This window comes from Heptranchias perlo, chromosome 29, assembly GCF_035084215.1.
Source record: "Heptranchias perlo isolate sHepPer1 chromosome 29, sHepPer1.hap1, whole genome shotgun sequence".
NCBI lineage: Eukaryota > Metazoa > Chordata > Chondrichthyes > Hexanchiformes > Hexanchidae > Heptranchias > Heptranchias perlo.
In genome coordinates this window covers 19,393,450-19,415,446 of record NC_090353.1, presented here as the reverse complement: position 1 = coordinate 19,415,446, position 21,997 = coordinate 19,393,450, and the positions used below count along the sequence as shown (strand labels likewise).

General features: G+C 41.6%; 1 protein-coding gene across 1 annotated transcript in view; it reads left to right on the top strand.

The window, feature by feature from the left end:
• LOC137299753 (A disintegrin and metalloproteinase with thrombospondin motifs 6-like) overlaps positions 1-21,997 on the top strand; it is a 124,852-nt gene that overhangs the window by 6,590 nt on the left and 96,265 nt on the right. The window contains exons 2-5 of the mRNA XM_067968694.1: positions 7,936-8,300; positions 11,577-11,739; positions 15,973-16,190; positions 20,451-20,534. Of these exons, the coding sequence (XP_067824795.1) occupies positions 7,936-8,300; positions 11,577-11,739; positions 15,973-16,190; positions 20,451-20,534 (830 nt within the window). The remainder of the gene's footprint in view (positions 1-7,935; positions 8,301-11,576; positions 11,740-15,972; positions 16,191-20,450; positions 20,535-21,997) is intronic.

Below are 21,997 nucleotides of genomic sequence, written 5' to 3'. Positions count from 1 at the left end.
CTTGCAGGAGAAGGTGACTCCTAACAGGAGGCAGCAAATGGCAGTGGCTCCATGGAACATGAACCTGCTGTCCTCTCTCAAGATGACAGCATTCCTGTCCCATCCCTGCCACTCTGCCAGTGCCCTTGCTGTTGCCAGTTAGCTAACCAACCCACTCCCTGCAGAGTATTGAAACTTTCTTATAGGAAGATAGGAACAGGAGGAGGCCATTTAGCTCTTCGAGCCTGTTCTGCCATTCAGTGAGATCATGGTTGATCTGTGACCTAACTCCATATACCTGGCCTAGCCCCATATCCCTTAATGCCTTTGGTGAACAAAAATCTATAAATCTCAGATTTAAAATTAACAATTGAGCTAGCATCAACTGCCATTCGCAAAAGAGAGTTCCAAACTTCTACCACCCTTTGCGTGTAGAAGTGTTTCCTAACTTCACTGCTGCAAGTCCTGGCTCTAATTTTTAGGCTATGTCCTCTAGTCCAAGTACTCCAGTATAGGATACCTCCAAAAACAGGTACAAATGCATCAGCAGCCAGAAGCAATAATCAAGCAACTAACCTGTAACTCCTGTATTATCCCTTTAAATAACGCTGGTAGGGGGTCCTCCATGCTGTTTATGACCTGTTCAGCTGTGAGGCTAAGACAGTGCGTTGGCTGAAGCGTTGAGTTCCAAAATCGCATCTGTCCCTTTAAATCAGCATTGCACACTGATCTACCGCATATTCTCCGTACTTTACATGGTGCCGGCATTCGTTATCTGCGCGGGCACAAACGCCTTTACCAAGATGGCATCCGGCGCACGTCTCGCCGAATGGACACCATTTTGGGTCCTTAGGAGGCCGCGTAGCACCTACAAAATGGGCACAACATGGCCCAATTGATAGCCCCAAATTTCTTTCCGTGTAAATGCTTATTTTTCTTGTGTGGAAAGTGCACTGTTAGTGCATCAGTTTTGGCTTGCAAAGTTAGTGATTTGCAAGCTCTTATGATGGATAGTATTTGGCTTTGCCATTCTCATAGATTGATTTTTAAGTCTTATTTTTTTCCCAAAGGCACTTCCCAATTTATTTTGGGTCAAGAAATTGTGCCATTGTTTATCTGCTGCTAGACCACTCATTATTGGAATTAAGTAAACTTAAGTAAATTATCTCAGTACGGTAAAATAAATGTGAAAATATCAGTACTTATACCCCCAATCACTTTTGCCAAAGTTAAACTCAACACACTGCTATCCTTTTGCACTACACTGGCCTCTTCAAGGAAAGTAAATGGGATAAGGAGTGTAGGAAGGATGAGAGGAACAAGAGGGAGGAGTGAAAACTATTGAGATTGTCAAACAGACAGAAGTAGCTTCGGCTTATATGTACTTAAATGGACGAAGTATTGCAAATAAGATTGAGCTGGAGGCACATATTGCTATAAGAGGGTATGATATTAAAGCATTAATAAAGACCAGGATTCGGCTAGGACTGGACTGGGAGCTAAACGTTCTTGGTCACAAAATATTCAGGAAGGATTGAGTAGGAAACAAGGGAAGAGGGTGGTAGTGTTAATCTAAGGTTCCAGGGCCATAGTAATGGGCGATTCCAATTATTCAAAAATAGATTGGAGCAAGAGCATTATTGGTGGCAAAGAAGCTGAGGGCTTTCTAAAATGTGTCCAAAGGCTGCTTTCTACATCAGTATGTAGAGGCAATGACCATCTCCAACAAGAGAGAGTCTAACCACCTCGCCTTGACATTCAACGGCATTACCATCGCCGAATCCCCCACCATCAACATCCTGGGGGTCACCATTGACCAGAAACTTAACTGGACCAGCCATATAAATACTGTGGCTACGAGAGCAGGTCAGAGGCTGGGTATTCTGCGGCGAGTGACTCACCTCCTGACTCCCCAAAGCCTTTCCACCATCTACAAGGCACAAGTCAGGAGTGTGATGGAATACTCTCCACTTGCCTGGATGAGTGCAGCTCCAACAACACTCAAGAAGCTCGACACCATCCAAGATAAAGCAGCCCGCTTGATTGGCACCCCATCCACCACCCTAAACATTCACTCCCTTCACCACCGGCGCACTGTGGCTGCAGTGTGCACCATCCACAGGATGCACTGCAGCAACTCGCCAAGGCTTCTTCGACAGCACCTCCCAAACCCGCGACCTCTACCACCTAGAAGGACAAGAGCAGCAGGCGCATGGGAACAACACCACCTGCAGGTTCCCCTCCAAGTCACACACCATCCCGACTTGGAAATATATCGCCGTTCCTTCATTGTCGCTGGGTCAAAATCCTGGAACTCCCTTCCTAACAGCACTGTGGGAGAACCGTCACCACACGGACTGCAGCGGTTCAAGAAGGCGGCTCACCACCACCTCCTCGAGGGCAATTAGGGATGGGCAATAAATGCCGGCCTTGCCAGCGACGCCCACATCCCGTGAACGAATTTTTTTAAAAAGTATGTTTTTAGTCCAACAGGGAAGAATGCAGTGCTGGATCTAGGAAATAAGGCTATCACAGAGCACTTGGCTTCACTAGTGGTGTTGATCATTAAGAATACAAGATGTTGTGGTTCTGTGTAGATTATCAGAAACTAAATGACCTAATGGAAGCTGATACCTACTCTTTGCCTGGCATGGAGGAATTCCTTGAGAACCTAAGGGACACCCAAGTATCTTGACTCAATCCTGAAAACAGTGGCCTTGTCAAGCTCTGTTTTTGCTACACCAGCAGAGCTGAAGAGGGTTTCAGTTGTGCCTTTTGGGTTGAAGAACACATAGCCACTTTCCAATGGCTAATGAATTCTGTTCTGACTGGAGTCAAGGGATTATGCCTGGCATACATTGGTGATAGCGCATTTTCAGGCAGTCATGGGATGATTGCTACATCTGTGTCGCCAACGTATAATCCTGGTTAAGCAACCCAGGATTGACTGTTGAGGTTGAGAACTCAGTATTGGCATGGCTGAGGTTACCATTTGGATGGGGGAAATAGAGATCTGACCAGATGAAGGTGACTGCCACTGTGTACTGGGCCGTGCCGACAACCAAGAATCAGATGGTCATATTCCTCAGATTGGCCCATTCTTATCACAGGTTATTCCAAACCATAAGAATATAGTTGAGCCTTTAAAGGATTAGACACAGAAACCACATTAGCAGTATTCATGAGTATTGAACCTGAAAGGAAAAGTGAAGGGGTGGGGCAGGGGTTGGGGGCTGGGGGGCAAGTCATGATAGAAATGAAGCAACTTTGTCTAAGATTTAGCTTAGTATGAGCTTTTTAATTCTATCACCTAGTCCTCACCAATCAACCTGTCGCAAATGCATCTGTCCATGACAGTATTGGTAGGAGTGACCACCGCACACTCCTCGTGGAGATGAAGTCCCGTCTTCGCACTGAGGACACCATCCAACGTGTTGTGTGGCACTACCACCGTGCTAAATGGGATAGATTCAGAACAGATCTAGCAGCTCAAAACTGGGCATCCATGAGGCGCTGTGGGCCATCAGCAGCAGCAGAATTGTATTCCAGCACAATCTGTAACCTCATGGCCCGGCATATTCCTCACTCTACCATTACCAACAAGCCAGGGGATCAACACTGGTTCAATGAGGAGTGTAGAAGAGCACGCCAGGAGCAGCACCAGGCGTACCTAAAAATGAGGTGCCAACCTGGTGAAGCTACAACTCAGGACTACATGCATGCTAAACAGCGGAAGCAACATGCTATAGACACAGCTAAGTGATTCCACAACCAACGGATCAGATCAAAGCTCTGCAGTCCTGCCACATCCAGTCGTGAATGGTGGTGGACAATTAAACAACTAACGGGAGGAGGAGACTCAGCAAACATCCCCATCCTCAATGACGGCGGAGTCCAGCACATGAGTGCAAAAGACAAGGCTCAAGCGTTTGCAACCATCTTCAGCCAGAAGTGCCGAGTGGATGATCCATCTCGGCCTCCTCCCGATATCCCCACCATCACGGAAGCCAGTCTTCAGCCAATTCGATTCACTCCACGTGATATCAAGAAACGGCTGAGTGCACTGGATACAGCAAAGGCTATGGGCCCCGACAACATCCCAGCTGTAGTGCTGAAGACTTGTGCTCCAGAACTAGCTGCGCCTCTAGCCAAGCTGTTCCAGTACAGCTACAACACTGGCATCGACCTGACAATGTGGAAAATTGCCCAGGTATGTCCTGTCCACAAAAAGCAGGACAAATCCAATGCGGCCATTTACCGCCCCATCAGTCTACTCTCAATCATCAGCAAAGTGATGGAAGGTGTCGTCGACAGTGCTATCAAACGGCACTTACTCACCAATAACCTGCTCACCGATGCTCAGTTTGAGTTCCGCCAGGACCACTCGGCTCCTGACCTCATTACAGCCTTGCTCCAAAGATGGACAAAAGAGCTGAATTCCAGAGGTGAGGTGAGAGTGACTGCCCTTGACATCAAGGCAGCATTTGACCGAGTGTGGCACCAAGGAGCCCTAGTAAAATTGAAGTCAATGGGAATCAGGGGGAAAACTCTCCAGTGGCTGGAGTCATACCTAGCACAAAGGAAGATGGTAATGGTTGTTGGAGGCCAATCATCTCAGCCCCAGGACATTGCTGCAGGAGTTCCTCAGGGCAGTGTCCTAGGCCCAACCATTTTCAGCTGCTTCATCAATGACCTTCCCTCCATCATAAGGTCAGAAATGGGGATGTTCGCTGATGACTGCACAGTGTTTAGTTCCATTCGCAACCCCTCAAATAACGAAGCAGTCCGAGCCCGCATGCAGCAAGACCTGGACAACATCCAGGCTTGGGCTCATAAGTGGCAAGTAACATTTGCACCAGATAAGTGCCAGGCAATGACCATCTCCAACAAGAGAGAGTCTAACCACCTCCCCTTGACATTCAACGGCATTACCATCACCGAATCCCCCACCATCAACATCCTGGGGGTCACCATCACCGAATCCCCCACCATCAACATCCTGGGGGTCACCATTGACCAGAAACTTAACTGGACCAGCCATATAAATACTATGGCTACGAGAGCAGGTCAGAGGCTGGGTATTCTGCGGCGAGTGACTCACCTCCTGACTCCCCAAAGCCTTTCCACCATCTACAAGACACAAGTCAGGAGTGTGATGGCATACTCTCCACTTGCTTGGATGAGTGCAGCTCCCACAACACTCAAGAAGCTCGACACCATCCAAGATAAAGCAGCCTGCTTGATTGGCACCCCATCCACCACCCTAAACATTCACTCCCTTCACCACCGGCGCACTGTGGCTGCAGTGTGTACCATCCACAGGATGCACTGCAGCAACTCGCCAAGGCTTCTTCGACAGCACCTCCCAAACCCGCGACCTCTACCATCTAGAAGGACAAGAGCAGCAGGCACATGGGAACAACACCACCTGCATGTTCCCCTCCAAGTCACACACCATCCCGACTTGGAAATATATCGCCGTTCCTTCATTGTCGCTGGGTCAAAATCCTGGAACTCCCTTCCTAACAGCACTGTGGGAGAACCGTCACCACACGGACTGCAGCGGTTCAAGAAGGCGGCTCACCACCACCTTCTCGAGGGCAATTGGGGATGGGCAATAAATGCTGGCCTTGCCAGCGATGCCCACATCCCATGAAAGAATTTTTTTTTAATTATTTGTTCATGGCGCGTAAACCAGCTCCACTCACTGAAGATTGTTCCAGGTTATTTTTGAAACATTTGTTAACAAATCAATAGTTATTGGAAGGCAGATGCTTGAGAAACTGAGAAACCAAGCGTCTTGTATGATTCGTTCAAAATATATTTTTGATTGGCATCTCTTTTTGAATTCAGCAGATAGTTATTTACGTTCACTGTGTCCCGGTCATTTTTCTGAATTTTCTAGCATGCCTTTTTAAAAAATTAGTGAGTCTCTCTGGAGCCTTTAAAGAGAGTCAATTTGTAGCCTTCAAAGAAAGCTCGATCAGATAGCTCCAATGGATAGTAAGAAAAGAGAAGAGCTGCTACGTAAGAAAAATTACTTGCATCATATTTTACTACAGCTGTTGTAAATTATTTTCTACTACTCAAGCTACATAAGCTTAATTACTGTCCAAATATTTGTTATTGCTACTATTGACTCATGAGAAGGAGTGTGATACAATCAGTAGCTGAAATGAAGTGAAAGAGTTTACTGTTTGTTTGCTGAGCATGCTTTCAAATCTTACCTAGATATCTGAGCAGGTGTACACATCTATGAGAGTCATGTGAAACATGAAAAAGAAGTAAAGAAACTCCAAAATGTAACAACCATCTGTTGTGATTGCACCAGATGTTTTAGATTAAACACATTATACACTTCATGGTATAATGGTTTGGTCGTTCTAAACAATGCAAACTCTGACTTATCTTGAGTAAAGCCATCGGCAATCCACTAATTGATGTATCATTTTGTTTAAAATCAAAAATTCCCCTCCATGGAAACTTGCTGATTTTCATTTTTCCTTTCTTACTGTGTATACCTTCAACACAGCTAAAAGTCATGTTAACATCTTCAGTTGCACTCTTTTGAATTACCAGTCAGTTATGTTCAACTAACAAAATTCTTTTAAAGGGGCAGTATTTTATGAAAAAGTGTTAGGCAAACCTGTTTCAACAGGAGTCATTACTTTGTAAAAAAAAATCACCTAGCTTGCGTGTGATTTGATCATATCCAAAATGATGAACGACTCTTCCTTCCCACGTGAGGTGTTTACATGAATAAACGTCCCTATTTACAGCTACCAAAAAATGCATTTCACATCTGAGGTATTGCTTATTTTTAAAGCATCAGGAAGCTGAACTTTCAATTATTAATAGTGCCAGCTTCTGCCATACTCCTTTAATCATGGCCATCACGGAAAAGTGAGCACCAATTGTATCCTTTTAATGATTAAAGTATATCTGTAAATGCAGCCTTTGTTGAACATTAAATAGTGAACCTTAATAAGAGGCCAATTTTATCCGAACCCACCCTTCGGGAAACTGACAAGTTGAGGTACAACACTGGTTTTACACCCCGTGCAATTTTACTCACCATTGAAGTCAATGCAGTGTAATATTGGGCAGAGTGGAAAACTGATGTTCCACCCAATCCCATGGGTTTCCCACCTGGCAAGTTAGGTTAAAATTACCCCCAACTCTGAATAGCTAGACATGGGGACCTCATGACTTATTTATAGAACATAAGCCTGTTACTTAAACTGTCATACAAATGAATTTCTCTAAACACTAGGTTTAATACTAAAGCATACTTGAATTCTTGAATGATTTCCTGATCTGAATAAATACATACAACTGTGGCAAATTGAGACTTGTATTTGTTTGAAAATTACCTTTACCCTGCTTCACACTCACATTGACTTCCTCGATGATAGTGAACAGGGGAAAATATACCTATATGTGGTTAGGAGTCAGATCACGGCCAGCCGGCAGGTTTGCAATGTGCTGCTGCATAATCATTGGTGTAGCTCAAACAGTAGAGAGCTGATTTTAAGTTGTAGAGGCCAAAGTTTAAATCCAGCATTGAATGAAGCTCAACCCTTGCTTCCCTTTGTGAGTAGGTTTTGGTAATTTTGAGATAGGTTGCTAAATGAAAAGTTCTCTGTGTTCTATCTGGAGAAAGAAATCATTAAGGGACATGTTCTGGCCTGCAAAAGCTCACCATCTGCCAGTAAACTGGTATGGAGTGGCATTGAAGAGGCTGTGAGCAACCCACGGTCCATACAATCCAGCTGTTTCAGCTTAAGGAGTATTGTAGAGGGAGAAGAATATATAATTGGGGAGGATTCAAGAAAAAAGTACCTAAATTGTCTTTCATGACAGAAAAACATCTTTTTACCTGTATTTAAGGGATGGGATTAAGAGAAGAAATCTGTAACTGAATAAGAAAAAAAATACCTTTTTGTTTTAACACAGAAGAATTCCTATCAACTCTTGAACACTATGAAATAGCAATTCCTGTCCGAGTTGACCACAATGGAGACTTCCTAAGCTACAATGTAAAAAGTAGCCATGAACTGCGATCAAAGAGAAGCTTACATGCGTTTCAAGATGAGCCAGTTGAGCAGCAAGTTTTTTACAAAGTATCTTCACACGGATTGCACTTTCTTTTAAACTTGACTTTACACATTAATCTGGTATCAGATTATTTTACTGTAGAATATTGGAAAAGAGATGGCTTGGAATGGAGGCATGATTATATGGATGAATGTCATTATTTGGGACATTTAAGTGATCTCCAGGGAGCCACAAAAGTTGCTTTAAGTAACTGTAATGGATTGGTAAGTTTCTGATTTTCCTGTTACAGATCCAATCACGCATTTTTTTCAAGAGCATAAACTGCATTTGCACTACTTAATGTGGTACAAATGCAATTTAGCTTCAGTAGAAATAAACCTGCTATTTTCTAACCTGCCTTGATTAGTTATTGTGCAATATAAAGTGTGTACTTTGGCCAAAATCAGGGTGGAGTACTGTTTTTGTTCCCAACCACTCTAAACTGTTAATCAAGAGGGTTAACCTCAGGCCACAAATTTGGTGGTGTGGCCACAAATAAATAAATAAATAAATAAATGAGTCTTGTCCTCATTGTCATAAAAATTAACCACTCCTGTTTTTCTCCAACTGTTTTGAAATTGCATGTAACAGACAAATCTCCCCTCCCTATATACTTGCTTCCTATATACTTGCTTTGTGGGTGTTATTATTTCTTGCTACAGTGGTTTAAAGGGATACTCTGTCATTTCAAGGAACTTTTAGCAGGCTCAACTAGATTGGGCCTGCTTCAGAAGTTCAGTTTCAACAATTACTACGCTAGCTGTCAAGGTTTGTGCCTCAGCAGAAGCAACACCTGCTACTATGATGGTGGTTTTCTCAACAGCTGTTAACTTTTTCTCTCGAGACTATGCAGAAATAGTCCAAAATGTCTTCTGTCCTCTATTTTAACGTGGGCATTAACACATTTCAAATAAACAGGTTAACATTTTTGTTTTATTTTTAAAAATAGAGGAATGTCATGCAAAAATATTAAGTATTTGTCCATTATTACTGCAAACAGTCATTTTTAGCTTATTTCCAATATTTACTCTTATATAATATGAAATGTATTTCATTGTCCCATGAACCTATTTATATTTTTCTAAAGCTAATCAGCATCAATAACCTTCCTTGATAGCTTTATCCACAGGCCCTATTACCTTTTCAATTAAAAGTCCCACCTGATTTCCCTTCTTAGTCCTAACTTCTGAATTGTTAACGTTTGCAGTAAAAATAGCTTGATCTGTCAGTGTGCACAGATGAAGCATGGGTGCGGATACACTGAAAGCAGTACCCGCTTCTTAAAGTGTTCAATAACCTTTTCTTACACTTGCGTGTGATGCCTTGTGATAAATTACTCAAAGCACTTTGTATCCCCTTTATCTTTAAAGAAGCAACCCTTTTATAATTTTAAATAAGATTGTAAGAGCAGAGTGGTTGAAAATTCAGGCCAGCACTTTAACTTTTGAAGATCCAGCACTTGGTAATTAATGCGTGTAGAGTACAGTTATAGCCCTGGGATTGCTGATAAACTCCCTCACTTCACCTGGCACCACATATTTTCGTTTTGTAAGTCAACAGCCTTCAAAAGGAAGTTCAGGAGAAATAAAATAGCATTTCATCACTAATTGAATGTGGTACGGGGGAAGTGTTAAAGGTGCTTTAGGTATGTTGCGGTCAAGAAAATTAAGTAAAGTTCTGCAAGGGTTCCCGCACCAGATCTTCAAATATCATTTGTTGGACAATGTTAACAAACTCAAAGTCTTGAACACCATCTTGAGTATTACCAAACACTGAGCTGGTGCAGGAGCTAGGACACCCTGATGGGCTAGATTTTCTACCTAATCATAGTGCTGCTGCAACAGTCAGGAACAGGTGAAACTAGTAATGTAACATCTTAACACTTTAACTTGGAGCTTTTCGGCTCAAAATGTTGTAAGCAGTTTTTTAAGCGAAGATGCTGGTTGCATACACTGTTACAAAAATAGCCAATACTAGAATATAATGACTACAATTTGAAAATTGAGATTGTATGTATATTTAAATTGTATTATTATAATTTAATTACATCTATCTTGTGGACAATTATCCTGGGCCAAAAAAAATCTCAAATACAACTCGGTGTATCTTCAGGCTCAGTTGCCATAGTCCCAAATTGTACCTTCAGTCTAAAGGACCCTACATCTCTAATGTAAATTATCTTCAGTCACCCTCGATAGCAGGGTTGTGCCTTGCTCTTGCGGAGTCACATTAATAAATGTAATGACTTATTAGCGTCACTGTGTCCAATTAAAATGCGTTCTGGGCATGTCATTAAAATAGATACCAGCCTGCAGTTAGTTTCAGGGCAACAGAGAATTTGGTGCTGTTTCACATTGCAGTGTTTGCTGATTATACTGCACAACTGAAATGCAGATTTGATTTCGATATGCAGCGTAACCAGAGTAACCAGTGAAAACAGCACTAGTTCACTTACTAGTACTGGTTGGAACCTCATCTACCACTGTGATGTGAATGAGTGGTGATAACTAGGTAGCTAGCAGGAAAGTTCTTAACAACATATAATCAAAGTAATGTTTGATATTAGCACCCCCCCCATGTCTGAGCAAACACAATCAAATGTAAATAACTTTTTTTCCAAATTCGTTGCGTTACCTACTTCTCATCGTGCATGTTTATCCATATTTTGAAATGGATATTGAAATAAATATTCCGAACTAAAAACCTAATTGTGTTACTGTCTCTGCTTTTAGCAGATGGATATCCTAGATTTTTTCCCCTATTTACAAAAGTGTACACCTATCTGTAATTGCTGCTGGGGGAAAATAGATGTTCCTGCACAGACATTGGGTCAAATTAGGGGTGTGGGAAGAACCAAAATAGCAACATCTTTGCAATGAGCACATTTTTAGACAATTTAAAGTATTATTTTGTGCAAATTACTGTGTACTGTATTGCTGCTTCTATTTTTGGATACCCTTAAATTGGTATTTATGTGAAGATTCTTGATAACTGTGCATCTTTTAACACGTTTAAGCCATTCTGTTTTCTAGCACCCTGTAATAAGAGTAATGCATAGGTTGGACTATTAGACTATTGACCTTAGAAACTGCTAGTGCTTTACATAAGTGTACTTTGTGGATGTAGGTGCATGTGTGTTAGGGCCTTGAACACACTCCAGTGTAATTTTGTAATATTTACAAGGGTTTTTTGGAAAATCTTTTTGAAAACTAACCATTCTGACTCATCCCTTCAGTTCTCACCTCTTAAATGTTAGGCCCATCACTTATTTTTTTCCTATGTAGCTTTGAACTGTGTGACAGGATGAACCATTTTACCAAATGATGATGCTGGATCAGATTTATGTGAGTCAGCTGCGAAGTAATACGGTGTTTTATTTTCTTCTGTGTTTAAAATAATGGACGATCATTTGTAATGGTTTCCACAATCATTACAGAAAGCCTGCAGTACTTGTAATAATTTCTTTACCAGTAGTAACCACAGCAGTGCTTTGCTTTCAGCATGGTGTAATAGCTGAGGATGAAGAAGAATACTTCATCGAGCCCCTCACCACCGTTAAAATGGCTGAATTCAATTACAGTGAAGGAAGCCCCCATGTAGTTTATAAGCGATCTTCTCTTCGAAACCAACATCGGCACCTTGATGCAACATGTGGAGTTTCAGGTAATACATGACTTTTTTTTCTCTCTCTCTCATCAGCAATGCCACCTCTCAGTACATGGGAAGATAAAAACAGGAGTAGGCCATTTAGCCCCTCAAGCCTGTTCAGCCATTCAATGAGATCATGGCTGATCTGTGACCTAACTCCATATACTTGCCTTAGACCCATATCCCTTAATAGCTTTGGTTAACAAAAATCTTTCAATCTCAGATTTAAAATTAACAATTGAGCTAGCATCAACTGCCATTTGAGGAAGAGATTTCCAAACTTCTACCACCCTTTGCGTGTAGAAGTGTTTCCTAACTTCACTCCTGAAAGTCCTGGCTCTAATTTTTAGGCTATGTCCCGAGTCCTAGACTCCCCATCCAACGAAAATAGATTCTCCCTCTCAACCCTATCAGTTCCCCTTAATATCTTTAAAACATCAATCAAATCACCCCTTAATCTTCTAAATTCAAGGAAATACAACCCTAGTTTGTGTAACCTCGCCTCGTAATTTAACCCTCGGAGTCCAGGTATCATTCTGGTAAATCTACACTGCACTCCCTCCAAGGCCAATATATCCTTCCTACAGTGCGGTGCCCAGAACTGAACACAGTCCTCCAGGGCTAACCAGGGCTTTGTACAGCTGTAGCATAACTTCTACGCCCTTGTATTCTAGTCCTATAGATATAAAGGCCGGCATTCCATTAGCCTTTTTGAACATTTTCCATACTTGTCCATGATGTTTTAATGATCTATGTACATGGACCCCAAAGTCTCTTTGGGCCTCCACTGTTTTGAGCTTTTCACCATTTAAGGTATTGGTGAGACCGCACCTGGAATACTGCATACAGTTTTGGTCTCCATACTTAAGAAAAGACATACTTGCTCTCGAGGCAGTACAAAGAAGGTTCACTCGGTTAATCCCGGGGATGAGGGGGTGGACAAATGAGGAGAGGTTGAGTAGATTGGGACTCTACTCATTGGAGTTCAGAAGAATGAGAGGCGATCTTATTGAAACATATAAGATTGTGAAGGGGCTTGATCGGGTGGATGCGGTAAGGATGTTCCCAAGGATGGGTGAAACTAGAACTAGGGGGCATAATCTTAGATTAAGGGGCTGCTCTTTCAAAACTGAGATGAGGAGAAACTTCTTCACTCAGAGGGTAGTAGGTCTGTGGAATTTGCTGCCCCAGGAAGCTGTGGAAGCTACATCATTAAATAAATTTAAAACAGAAATAGACAGTTTCCTAGAAGTAAAGGGAATTAGGGGTTACGGGGAGCGGGCAGGAAATTGGACATGAATTTAGATTTGAGGTTAGGATCAGATCAGCCATGATCTTATTGAATGGTGGAGCAGGCTCGAGGGGCCGATTGGCCTACTCCTGCTCCTATTTCTTATGTTCTTATTTAGAAAGTACTCTGATCTATCTTTTTTAGGTCCAAAGTGGATGACCTCACACTTGCCTTCATTGAAATCCATTTGCCACAGTTATGCTCATTTATCTAATCTATTAACATCTCTCTGTAATTATATGCTTCCATCTACACAGCTTACAATGCTGCCTATCTTTGTGTCATCAGCAAACTTGGAAAAGTGGCTCTCTTTCCCATCATCTAAGTCATTAATAAATACAGTGAATAGTTGAGGCTGCAATGCAGATCCCTGTGGGACACCACGAGTCACATCCTGCCAATTTAAGTACCTGGCCATTATCCCTACTCTCTGTCTCCTGCCCCTCAGCCAACTTCCTAACCAGGTCAATAATTTGCCCTCAATTTCATGAGCTTCAACTTTAGCTAACAGTCTCTCTTCTGAGGGACTTTATCGAATGCACTCTGGAAGTCCATATAAACAACATCCATAGACATTCCCCTGTCCACTACTTTTAGTCACCTCTTCAAAAAATTCAGTCAAGTTCGTCAGGCATGACCTAACCTTTACAAGTCCATGCTGGCTCTTTCTGATCAGCTGAAAATCCTTAATTATAGACTCTAGTAATTTCCCAACAACAGATGTTAGGCTAACTAGTCAATAATTCCCTGGTTTCTCTCTCTCACCTTTCTTAAATAGCAGAGTGACTTGTGCAATTTTCCAATCTAAAGGAACGGTTCCTGAATTGAGAGAACTTTGGAATATTATAGTTAGGGCTTCTGCAATGTTCTCACCTTCTTCCTTTTAAAACCCTGGGATGGAAACCATCTGGTCCTGGGGATTTGTCACTCTTTAGTGCCATTATTTTCTTCATTTAATTTGCTTACGTTAATTATGGTGTGTCCCTGTCCCCGATTCAGAATTAGTTTTCTTGGGGTGTCCAGCATGCTATCCTCTTCCTCGACTGTAAATACTGACGCAAAGTAATTATTTAACATGTCCGCCACATCTGATTGAAATCAACTAGTCAGCAAAGTGCCATTCCAAAGCTCCAAACTTGAACTACAAAACTCTATTGTTGCATTACCTGTTGCTATCTGATCATAACTTTGTTAGAGTTGAGAAATTCAATTGAGTTTAGATAGCAAAAGTCTGTTCAAGCTCCAGCAAAGGAGGGAGATGCTATGGATCGCTCTTCACTTTTTTTCATCCATTTGCTTTACCTGCCTCTGTGATCGATTGATTATTCCTTTTAATAAAGCCAGGTGGTATTTCTTGAGGCTTGCAATGCACATCACTAAAATTTATGCTAGGCCCCTGTTACATATAAGTCTGGTCATAATCAACTGATAGACTTCTGAAGAAATAGAGTGCGGATAGCTATTCTGCTCATGAGTATGCATCACGTGTTATGTAAAAGCCGATTAGAGGTGGGAGATCAGTACCTGCTGAAGTTACTGGGGAAGTGCCATTCTGAGTTCTGTTGTGCGCCATTTTATACAGGTATACAGTGATGATCTGGTGCTGGTGGAGCAAACCAACTGAAAATGCAGGACCGAGAGGTCCCTCCTTTATCTGCATACCTTTTAAAAATTTTATGATGTTTGTGTCATGGTGCAGTCAGAAAATCCTGGGTAGCACATCTGTAGCTCATTTCTGGTGCTAGACCTCTGCCTCTGGACTTTCTGCTGCTCCCACGCCTGGTATTGCCTGCACCAGCAGTGCATGGGAGGGGACATTTTATTCCTGTTTGGCTGTATTCCTAAACCTCGCTGTTCCTCCACTTTGTGTCTTAAAGTATAGGGTATATTTCCTTTATTGTTTTTCCCTAAATACACTACTTCACTATTCTCTGCATTGAACTGCATCTGCCACCTGTCTGCACATCCTGCTTACCTATCGATTTTCTCTTGCAATCTCTTGAATTCTTCCTCACAGTTTACAATGACCCTTAATTTAGTATCACCAGCAAAGTTTCACATGATTCATCTTGTGTCCATATTCATATCGTTCATATATAAATGGAAAACAAAAAAAAATCCCAGCACATATCACGCTCACATTTTGTGAATCTGAAAATATTTACCCCCACTCTTCCTTTTATCAATGCTGCTAAATTCTCTTTAATGTCATGTGCCTTAATATAGATATAAAAGTATAACAATAACAACTAACATAGTCAGTAGGAAAAAGTGAGAACTACACTGAAGTAACAAATTGACAACATGTCACATTCAATAATCTAACTGTAGACATCTAAGGCAAATAAAACAACATCCCTAAGCACTAGATAAATCGTGATATATATACTGTTGGGCAAATGTGACAACCAGATAAGTTCACAATTCTAGGTGGTCTTTATTATTATCTTAAGTAGGAATCTCTGAGGCAGCCTCTCTTGTTTTATTCAGAATTTTAGTTTTTCTGTCTCTATAGGTTATTTTAAGAAAAAAATAGAAATGAACATTTCAATCATCCATCTAATCATTGAAACTTTGAGGCCCAGCAGCCCTCTGGCTATAAAGTAAGTAACACAGAGTAATGCCACTATACAAATACACAAAGGGGGGAATATGCACCCTCAGCACCTCAGAAAGGCACAAACATCTTTCCAAAATAGCTGAATCTTTTCATTGCCTTATGGAGTTGGGATGATATTTCACTTCAGTGTTGATCTTATGAATTTAGTTGGTGTTACGAATTTTGTTTTTCAACCTCCACTAAGGAAATTTTCAGATGATGGTCAAAGAGCAACTGATGGGAGAGGAAATAGTTCTGGTTGCTATTTGGTACGTGTTCTTCATGCATGAGGTACACATGGTACTTGTGCTTCACACATCAGGTACAATTTTGAATGCTTACGGTGGTTCTGTTCCAGATGAGAAGCCAGGGAAAGGAAGACCTTCATGGCTGAGGAATCTCCAGACTTCACCAGTGACTCTTTCACCCAATCAGACTCTGCGAAACCAGTTACAACTGAAAAGATCGGTCAGTCAAGAACATTATGTAGAGACTCTAGTAGTAGCAGATAAAATGATGGTCGGATACCATGGACGAAGAGACATTGAGCAGTATATTCTCTCTGTCATGAATATTGTAAGTATATTTCATTATTTCATTGTACATTGCACTTTTAAATGCAATTTTCCCTTCACTCCAATTAAATTTGTTTGCTATTTTCTTTCTCCCTTTTAAAGACCTTTGCAGTGGTTCTTCATCAAAAGTATAGACACATTGCATGTTGTCAAGTCTCTATCAATGCTATCCTTAATGAGGCTCCTGGGATGACTGCTTTTCAAGTTTTCCCTCCATTCCTTGCGGGGATGAATTTTACTTCTGCTCAGCACCTCGTCTGACAGTACAACCAAGATGGTGTTGTCTTGGTCAGGCTAGAGATCAATCTGGTGTTCTCTATTCAGGACAGATGATACTGCAAGAGCTATATATATATATATATATATATTTAATATATACACACATACTTCTGCATTTGGAGCTTTCCCTGATCCATTATCTGCAGAACTAAACTAGAAGGCACATTATTATTACCAGTAAGGCTGCAGGCCTAAATCTATTAGATTTGAAAAGAAAATGGAGAGCTCCAATGAGTTCTGGAACTAGAAATGAGTTTTTAAGCTGTGACTGTGGAATTGCAAGTACTGAGACTAATGAGAAAATAGTTCCATTACCTAAAGTTCAAGAAATAAATATATGGCTCAGTGTGCTATATTTTGTGTGCCTCAACAGACCGAGAGACCCACTTCAAATCCCAGCCTGAACTGGAGTCTTTGGTACTCCTGCTCCCAATTAGTTGATTTATACCAATCTGTGATGGATTGTCTATTTCTATCTTTAATGTCGGCAGGGAAAATCAGTGATTTCTGTTCCCCTTTTTGTATTTTACCATGCCACGTTCTCTTATCAGAGAGGGTTATTGCTAGTAATCACTTACCTCCCTTTTATGTAAGGGCAAATAGCTTGGAAGGTTACAAAGGAGAGAAATAGAGATTTAAAATATCAAAAAAAGTAAGAAAAAGTAGTTCAGTAGAAAGTTACTGAATCCTTTTTGGAGATGTTATGTGATAAAAATGTTCAAATTTGGATACTGCAAAGGAAATTGAGTACTTGGAGGGAACCTATTTTGATAGAGAGCTCCCATTATAAAAACTTTGGGCTCAGCTGAAACTTCACATTAGCCTGCAGAGAACATCAGACATTGATAAAGCACAGAACTACTTTGACAGCCCATTTGAGTTTGAAGGATTAACTATGTAAAATAAATGAAGCTGTAATGGCTGAAGAATGTCTTCTGTAAGACTGTTTACGTTGTACAAGTGAAACTGTAACTATATCGTGTTCTCACAAGTTTTAAGATCAATCTAAAGATTTTTCTTGTAGCTGGATATTTATATATTTTTTGTGGGAGGACAAAGAGTTAGCTACAGATCCTGAAATCAAAAAATAGCTATGTATCACTGGCAGTGATTATTTCTGCCACTCAACAATAGGTACTCTAGTTTGAACAGAGTTGGTTACTCACAAATGAGCTGGGGAGCCGAGTGTCAAATCGAGCTGTCTCTGATAACCTAATATTTTGGCCTCCTCCGCTGTCCCAAAGATCCAGTTAAGATTAAGGATTTGTGTGGAAAATGACAAGGCAATCCATTGTTTTGCTACTGTGGTACCTCTTTGGTATGTCATTTGCTGCACCAGTTAACTTTTTGCTATATTTTTGCTACATGCATATAAATATCTAGAAGACACGTACTACATATAAGAACAACAACAATTTACATTTATACAGTATTTTAACATCGTAAAATGTCCCAAGGCGCTTCACAGGAGCGTTATCAAATGAAATTTGACACCGAGCCACATAAGGAGATATTAGGACAGGTGACCAAAAGCTTGGTTAAAGAGGTAGGTTTTAAGGAGTGTCTTAAAGCAGGAGAGTGAGATGGAGAAGCTTAGGGAGGGAATTCCAGAACTTGCAGCATAGGAAGCTGAAGACATGGCCACCAGTGGTGGAACGATTAAAATCAGGGATGCGCAAGAGGCAAGAATTGGAGGAGTGCAGAGATCTCTGAGGGTTGTAGAGCTGGAGGAGGTTACAGAAATGGGCCATGGAGGGATTTGAAAACAAGGACGATAATTTTAAAATCGAGGTGTTCCCAGAACGGGAGCCAATGTAGGTCAGCGAGCGTCGGGGTGAACGGGACTTGGTGCGAGTTAGGATATGGGCAGCAGAGTTTTGGATCAGCTCAAGTTTATGGAGGGTGCAAGATGGGAGGCCGACAAGGAGAACATTGGAATAGTCAAGTCTAGAGGCAACAAAGGCATTGATGAAGGTTTCAGCAACATATGAATTGAGGCTGGAATGGAGGTGGGCGATGTTACAGAGGTGGAAGTAGGCGGTCTTGTGGTTGGAAGCTCATCTCGGTCAAATAGGACGCTAAGGTTGCAAATGGTCTGGTTCAGCCTCAGACCAGGGAGAGGGATGGAGTTGGTGGCTAGGGAAAGGAGTTTGTGGCGGGGACTGAAGACAATGGCTTCGGTCTTCCTAATATTTAGTTGGAGGAAATTTTTGCCCATCCAATACTGGATGTCGAACAAGCAGTGTGACAAATCAGAGACAGTTGACTGGTCGAGGGAGGTGTTGGTGAGGTGGAGGTGGGTGTCGTCAGCATACATGTGGAACCTGACGCTGTGTTTTCAGATGATGTCGCCGAGTGGCAGCATGTAGATGAGAAATAGATCCTTGGGCGACTCCAGAGGTAACGTTGTGGGAGCGGGAAGAGAAGCCATTGCAGGTGATTCTCTGGCTATGACTGGATAGATAAGGAATTTAAATAGGTGTGCACAGTTAGGTTGCACTTGCACTACAGGTCCAGAGGGGCCACTGGAAAACTGGGAGAAATGGTTAGTGGGATGAGTGCGTAGACCGGACTACACATTTTGGTATCTTTACAATTTCAAATGCAGCCTATGTATTAGCGATAGAGATTGACAAATCTTTCTCATGCTTTTGGGGAATGAGTCAAATTGTACCAGAATTAAGGTATAGAAGCACAAATAAGGAGAACTGCTTGAATTTGCCTGACAACAGGCCAAATATACATTTGGCAGGATCTTTTGGTGGGGGAGGAATTAATGAGATCAGCCATGGCTTTTATGGCCTCTGAGGTTTCTGTTCAGAGGAGTTAGAGGCAGGGAGATGACTTGAGAGCATGCAGTAGTATGTCCTTTTGACCACAACTCCTCCATTGCACACTGCAGTGTTAAATATCTCTGTAACCCAAACTCACTTTTGAATAAGTATTGAACCAACTCCTTTTTAAGGATGACAATTGACCGTAAATCAACTCCCTTCTGATAATTTGTTCCACACATTCACTATCCTATAGTGGAAAAAGTGTTTCATATTCTCTAACCTTGCTTGAGACTCATGAAATTTGTACTGTGTCTGCTTTTTGCTCAAGATAAGTAACATATCTGCTTCCACCTTATCTGTACCTTTGCATTATTTTAAAGTGAAAATAAGTTTAGTCACTTGAGACTTTCTTCATAATTAAAGCCTGGAATTATCCCAGTCACTCTTCTCTTAAATCGTCTCTTATATCCTTTTGCTCCCATGCACTTCATAAAATTTCAGTATTATGTGCCATGAAAGTGAGTGCAGTACACATGGAGATGGTGTGCCTACATGTTCTGTGGATTCAGTTAACAGTCTATTGGTTTGTTGCATCTTGAGCATTATAGTAGGGCACTAAAGGAAGTGTAGGGATCTATAAAAAATGATATACATAATGTTTTGTCCAGTGACATGATGTAGGGTAGATGAGCAAAGGTTCACATGCAGTTTGCAAGCCCTGGCAATCTGCCCCACAATTACCAAATAACTCCATTCTATTTACATTTCCTAGTCACTGCTTTCCCTATTTGAAATTATTGGGTCTGGAGCTTTGGAAAAGCCTGCTCTTAATACTGTTGCCTCATTGGTGGTCAAATATTATATCCTGATGCCAAGATCTGTTAGCCTCTATGGCTTGAATTTAGACAGGAACGGAGGTGAAGTGGCCGATTACGCTGTTGGGTGCATCAGTAGCATTGGACCTTTTGGGGTGAGTGGGAGACATAGAATTGGGCGAGTGACCTTAGGCCTGTTCCCTGCACAGAGAATGTCATTCTACAGCCAGGCTACATTTTAACCACAGATGCAATCACACTTTTTGTGCAATACCCTAATTAAGGCTTTAAAAATTATTCTGTGCCCAGATCGATTATGATCCTCTTGAGTTACCTGATACCAATTTCATTTTTAAGACTGTTTTTTTTTGTTTGTTTTCTGGAGGTCAGGTTGCCAAACTTTTGCAAGACTCCAGTATAGGAAACATTGTGAATGTGGTAGTAACTCGACTCATCTTACTTACTGATGACCAGGTAAGAATGATCCTTGTGTGCCCCCCTCTTAGATTTTTTTGTGTAACTATTCCAATACTCTCCTGGCAAGCATCCCATCCCACACTCCAAAAGCGTCAGCTCTCTCAAAGCTCTGCTGCCCATAACCTATCCTGACCAAGTCTTGCTCACATGTCGCACATGTCCTCAAAGACCTCATTTGGCTTCCGATCCCCCAATTCCTCAAATTAAAAATTCTCATGCTCCATGTCCTCGCCACTCCCTATGTTTGTAATCTCCTCCATCCCACCTCACCCCCAAAACTCTCCATTCCTCTGACTCGAGCCTTTTGTGTATTTCCCCCTCACCTCTCCCTATCACACCACCACCATTGTCAGGCATGCCTTTGACCGTCTAGGCCCTGTGTTCTAGAATTCCCTTCCTAGAGCCCTCCAACTTTCTCCCTCTCTTCCTTTTAAGGACTTCCTTAAAACTCACTTCAATGACTAAGCTTTTGGTTACCCCTCCTAATATCTCCTTCTTTAGCTCTGTGTCAATTTTTCTTTTTCTTGGTACAATGGTGCAGGTTTTAAGGCTTTATAGGACACAGGAGCAGGAAATCATGAATCACGTTTTGACATTTCACAAGCTTGCTATATATGTGTTATTCTCAGAGTCAAACAATTAGACTCCATTTCTATAGTGTATGGAGGATGCATATCATTTGAAGAAGAAGAAGACCCTACATATTAGGTAATTGATCTGTTTTGCCATCAGGGCCATTATTTTAACATTTAACCAACTGAAATCATGTGGTATCCTCATTATATGTTTTGCTGTGTTTTCTTCAGAAGCTTTATTTGGCAACATAGTTTAAATGATGTAGATGAAGAGCTACAGCAGTAGAAGAATGCTTTGTAATTTTGGTATAATGCTGCAATTTCAAAAAGTACAGGGAAATTACACTTGACCACAACTTAAATCATTTTGCTTGTTCTGCTCCTTCCCCTTTGCTGAGTGTTTGGAGAGGAAACCTAGATGTTGCTGCTTTTTTGGCTAGCTTAAAAGATGTCTTAAGACATAGTTGGATCTATGTTTAACATTTTTGCGCTCATTTTATGGGCCTAAAATGGGTGCAATGATAACCAGTTTAGCACTTCAGAGTCCCGCACCCGATCTGCACAGGAGCTCGGGCCATTGCTAAGTTGTTTGGGGCTTTTTTTTTAGGCAGCCCTGGTGGCAGCTTGAAATCAGCCAATTCGATTCCCTCCACGTGATATCAAGAAACAGCTGAGTGCACTGGATACAGCAAAGGCTATGGGCCCCGACAACATCCCTGCAGTAGTGCTGAGGACTTGTGCTCCAGAACTAGCCATGCATCTACCCGACAATGTGGAAAATTGCCCAGGTATGTCCTGTCCACGAAAAGCAGGACAAATCCAATCCGGCCAATTACTGCCCCATCAGTCTACTCTCAATCATCAGCAAAGTGATGGAAGGTGTCA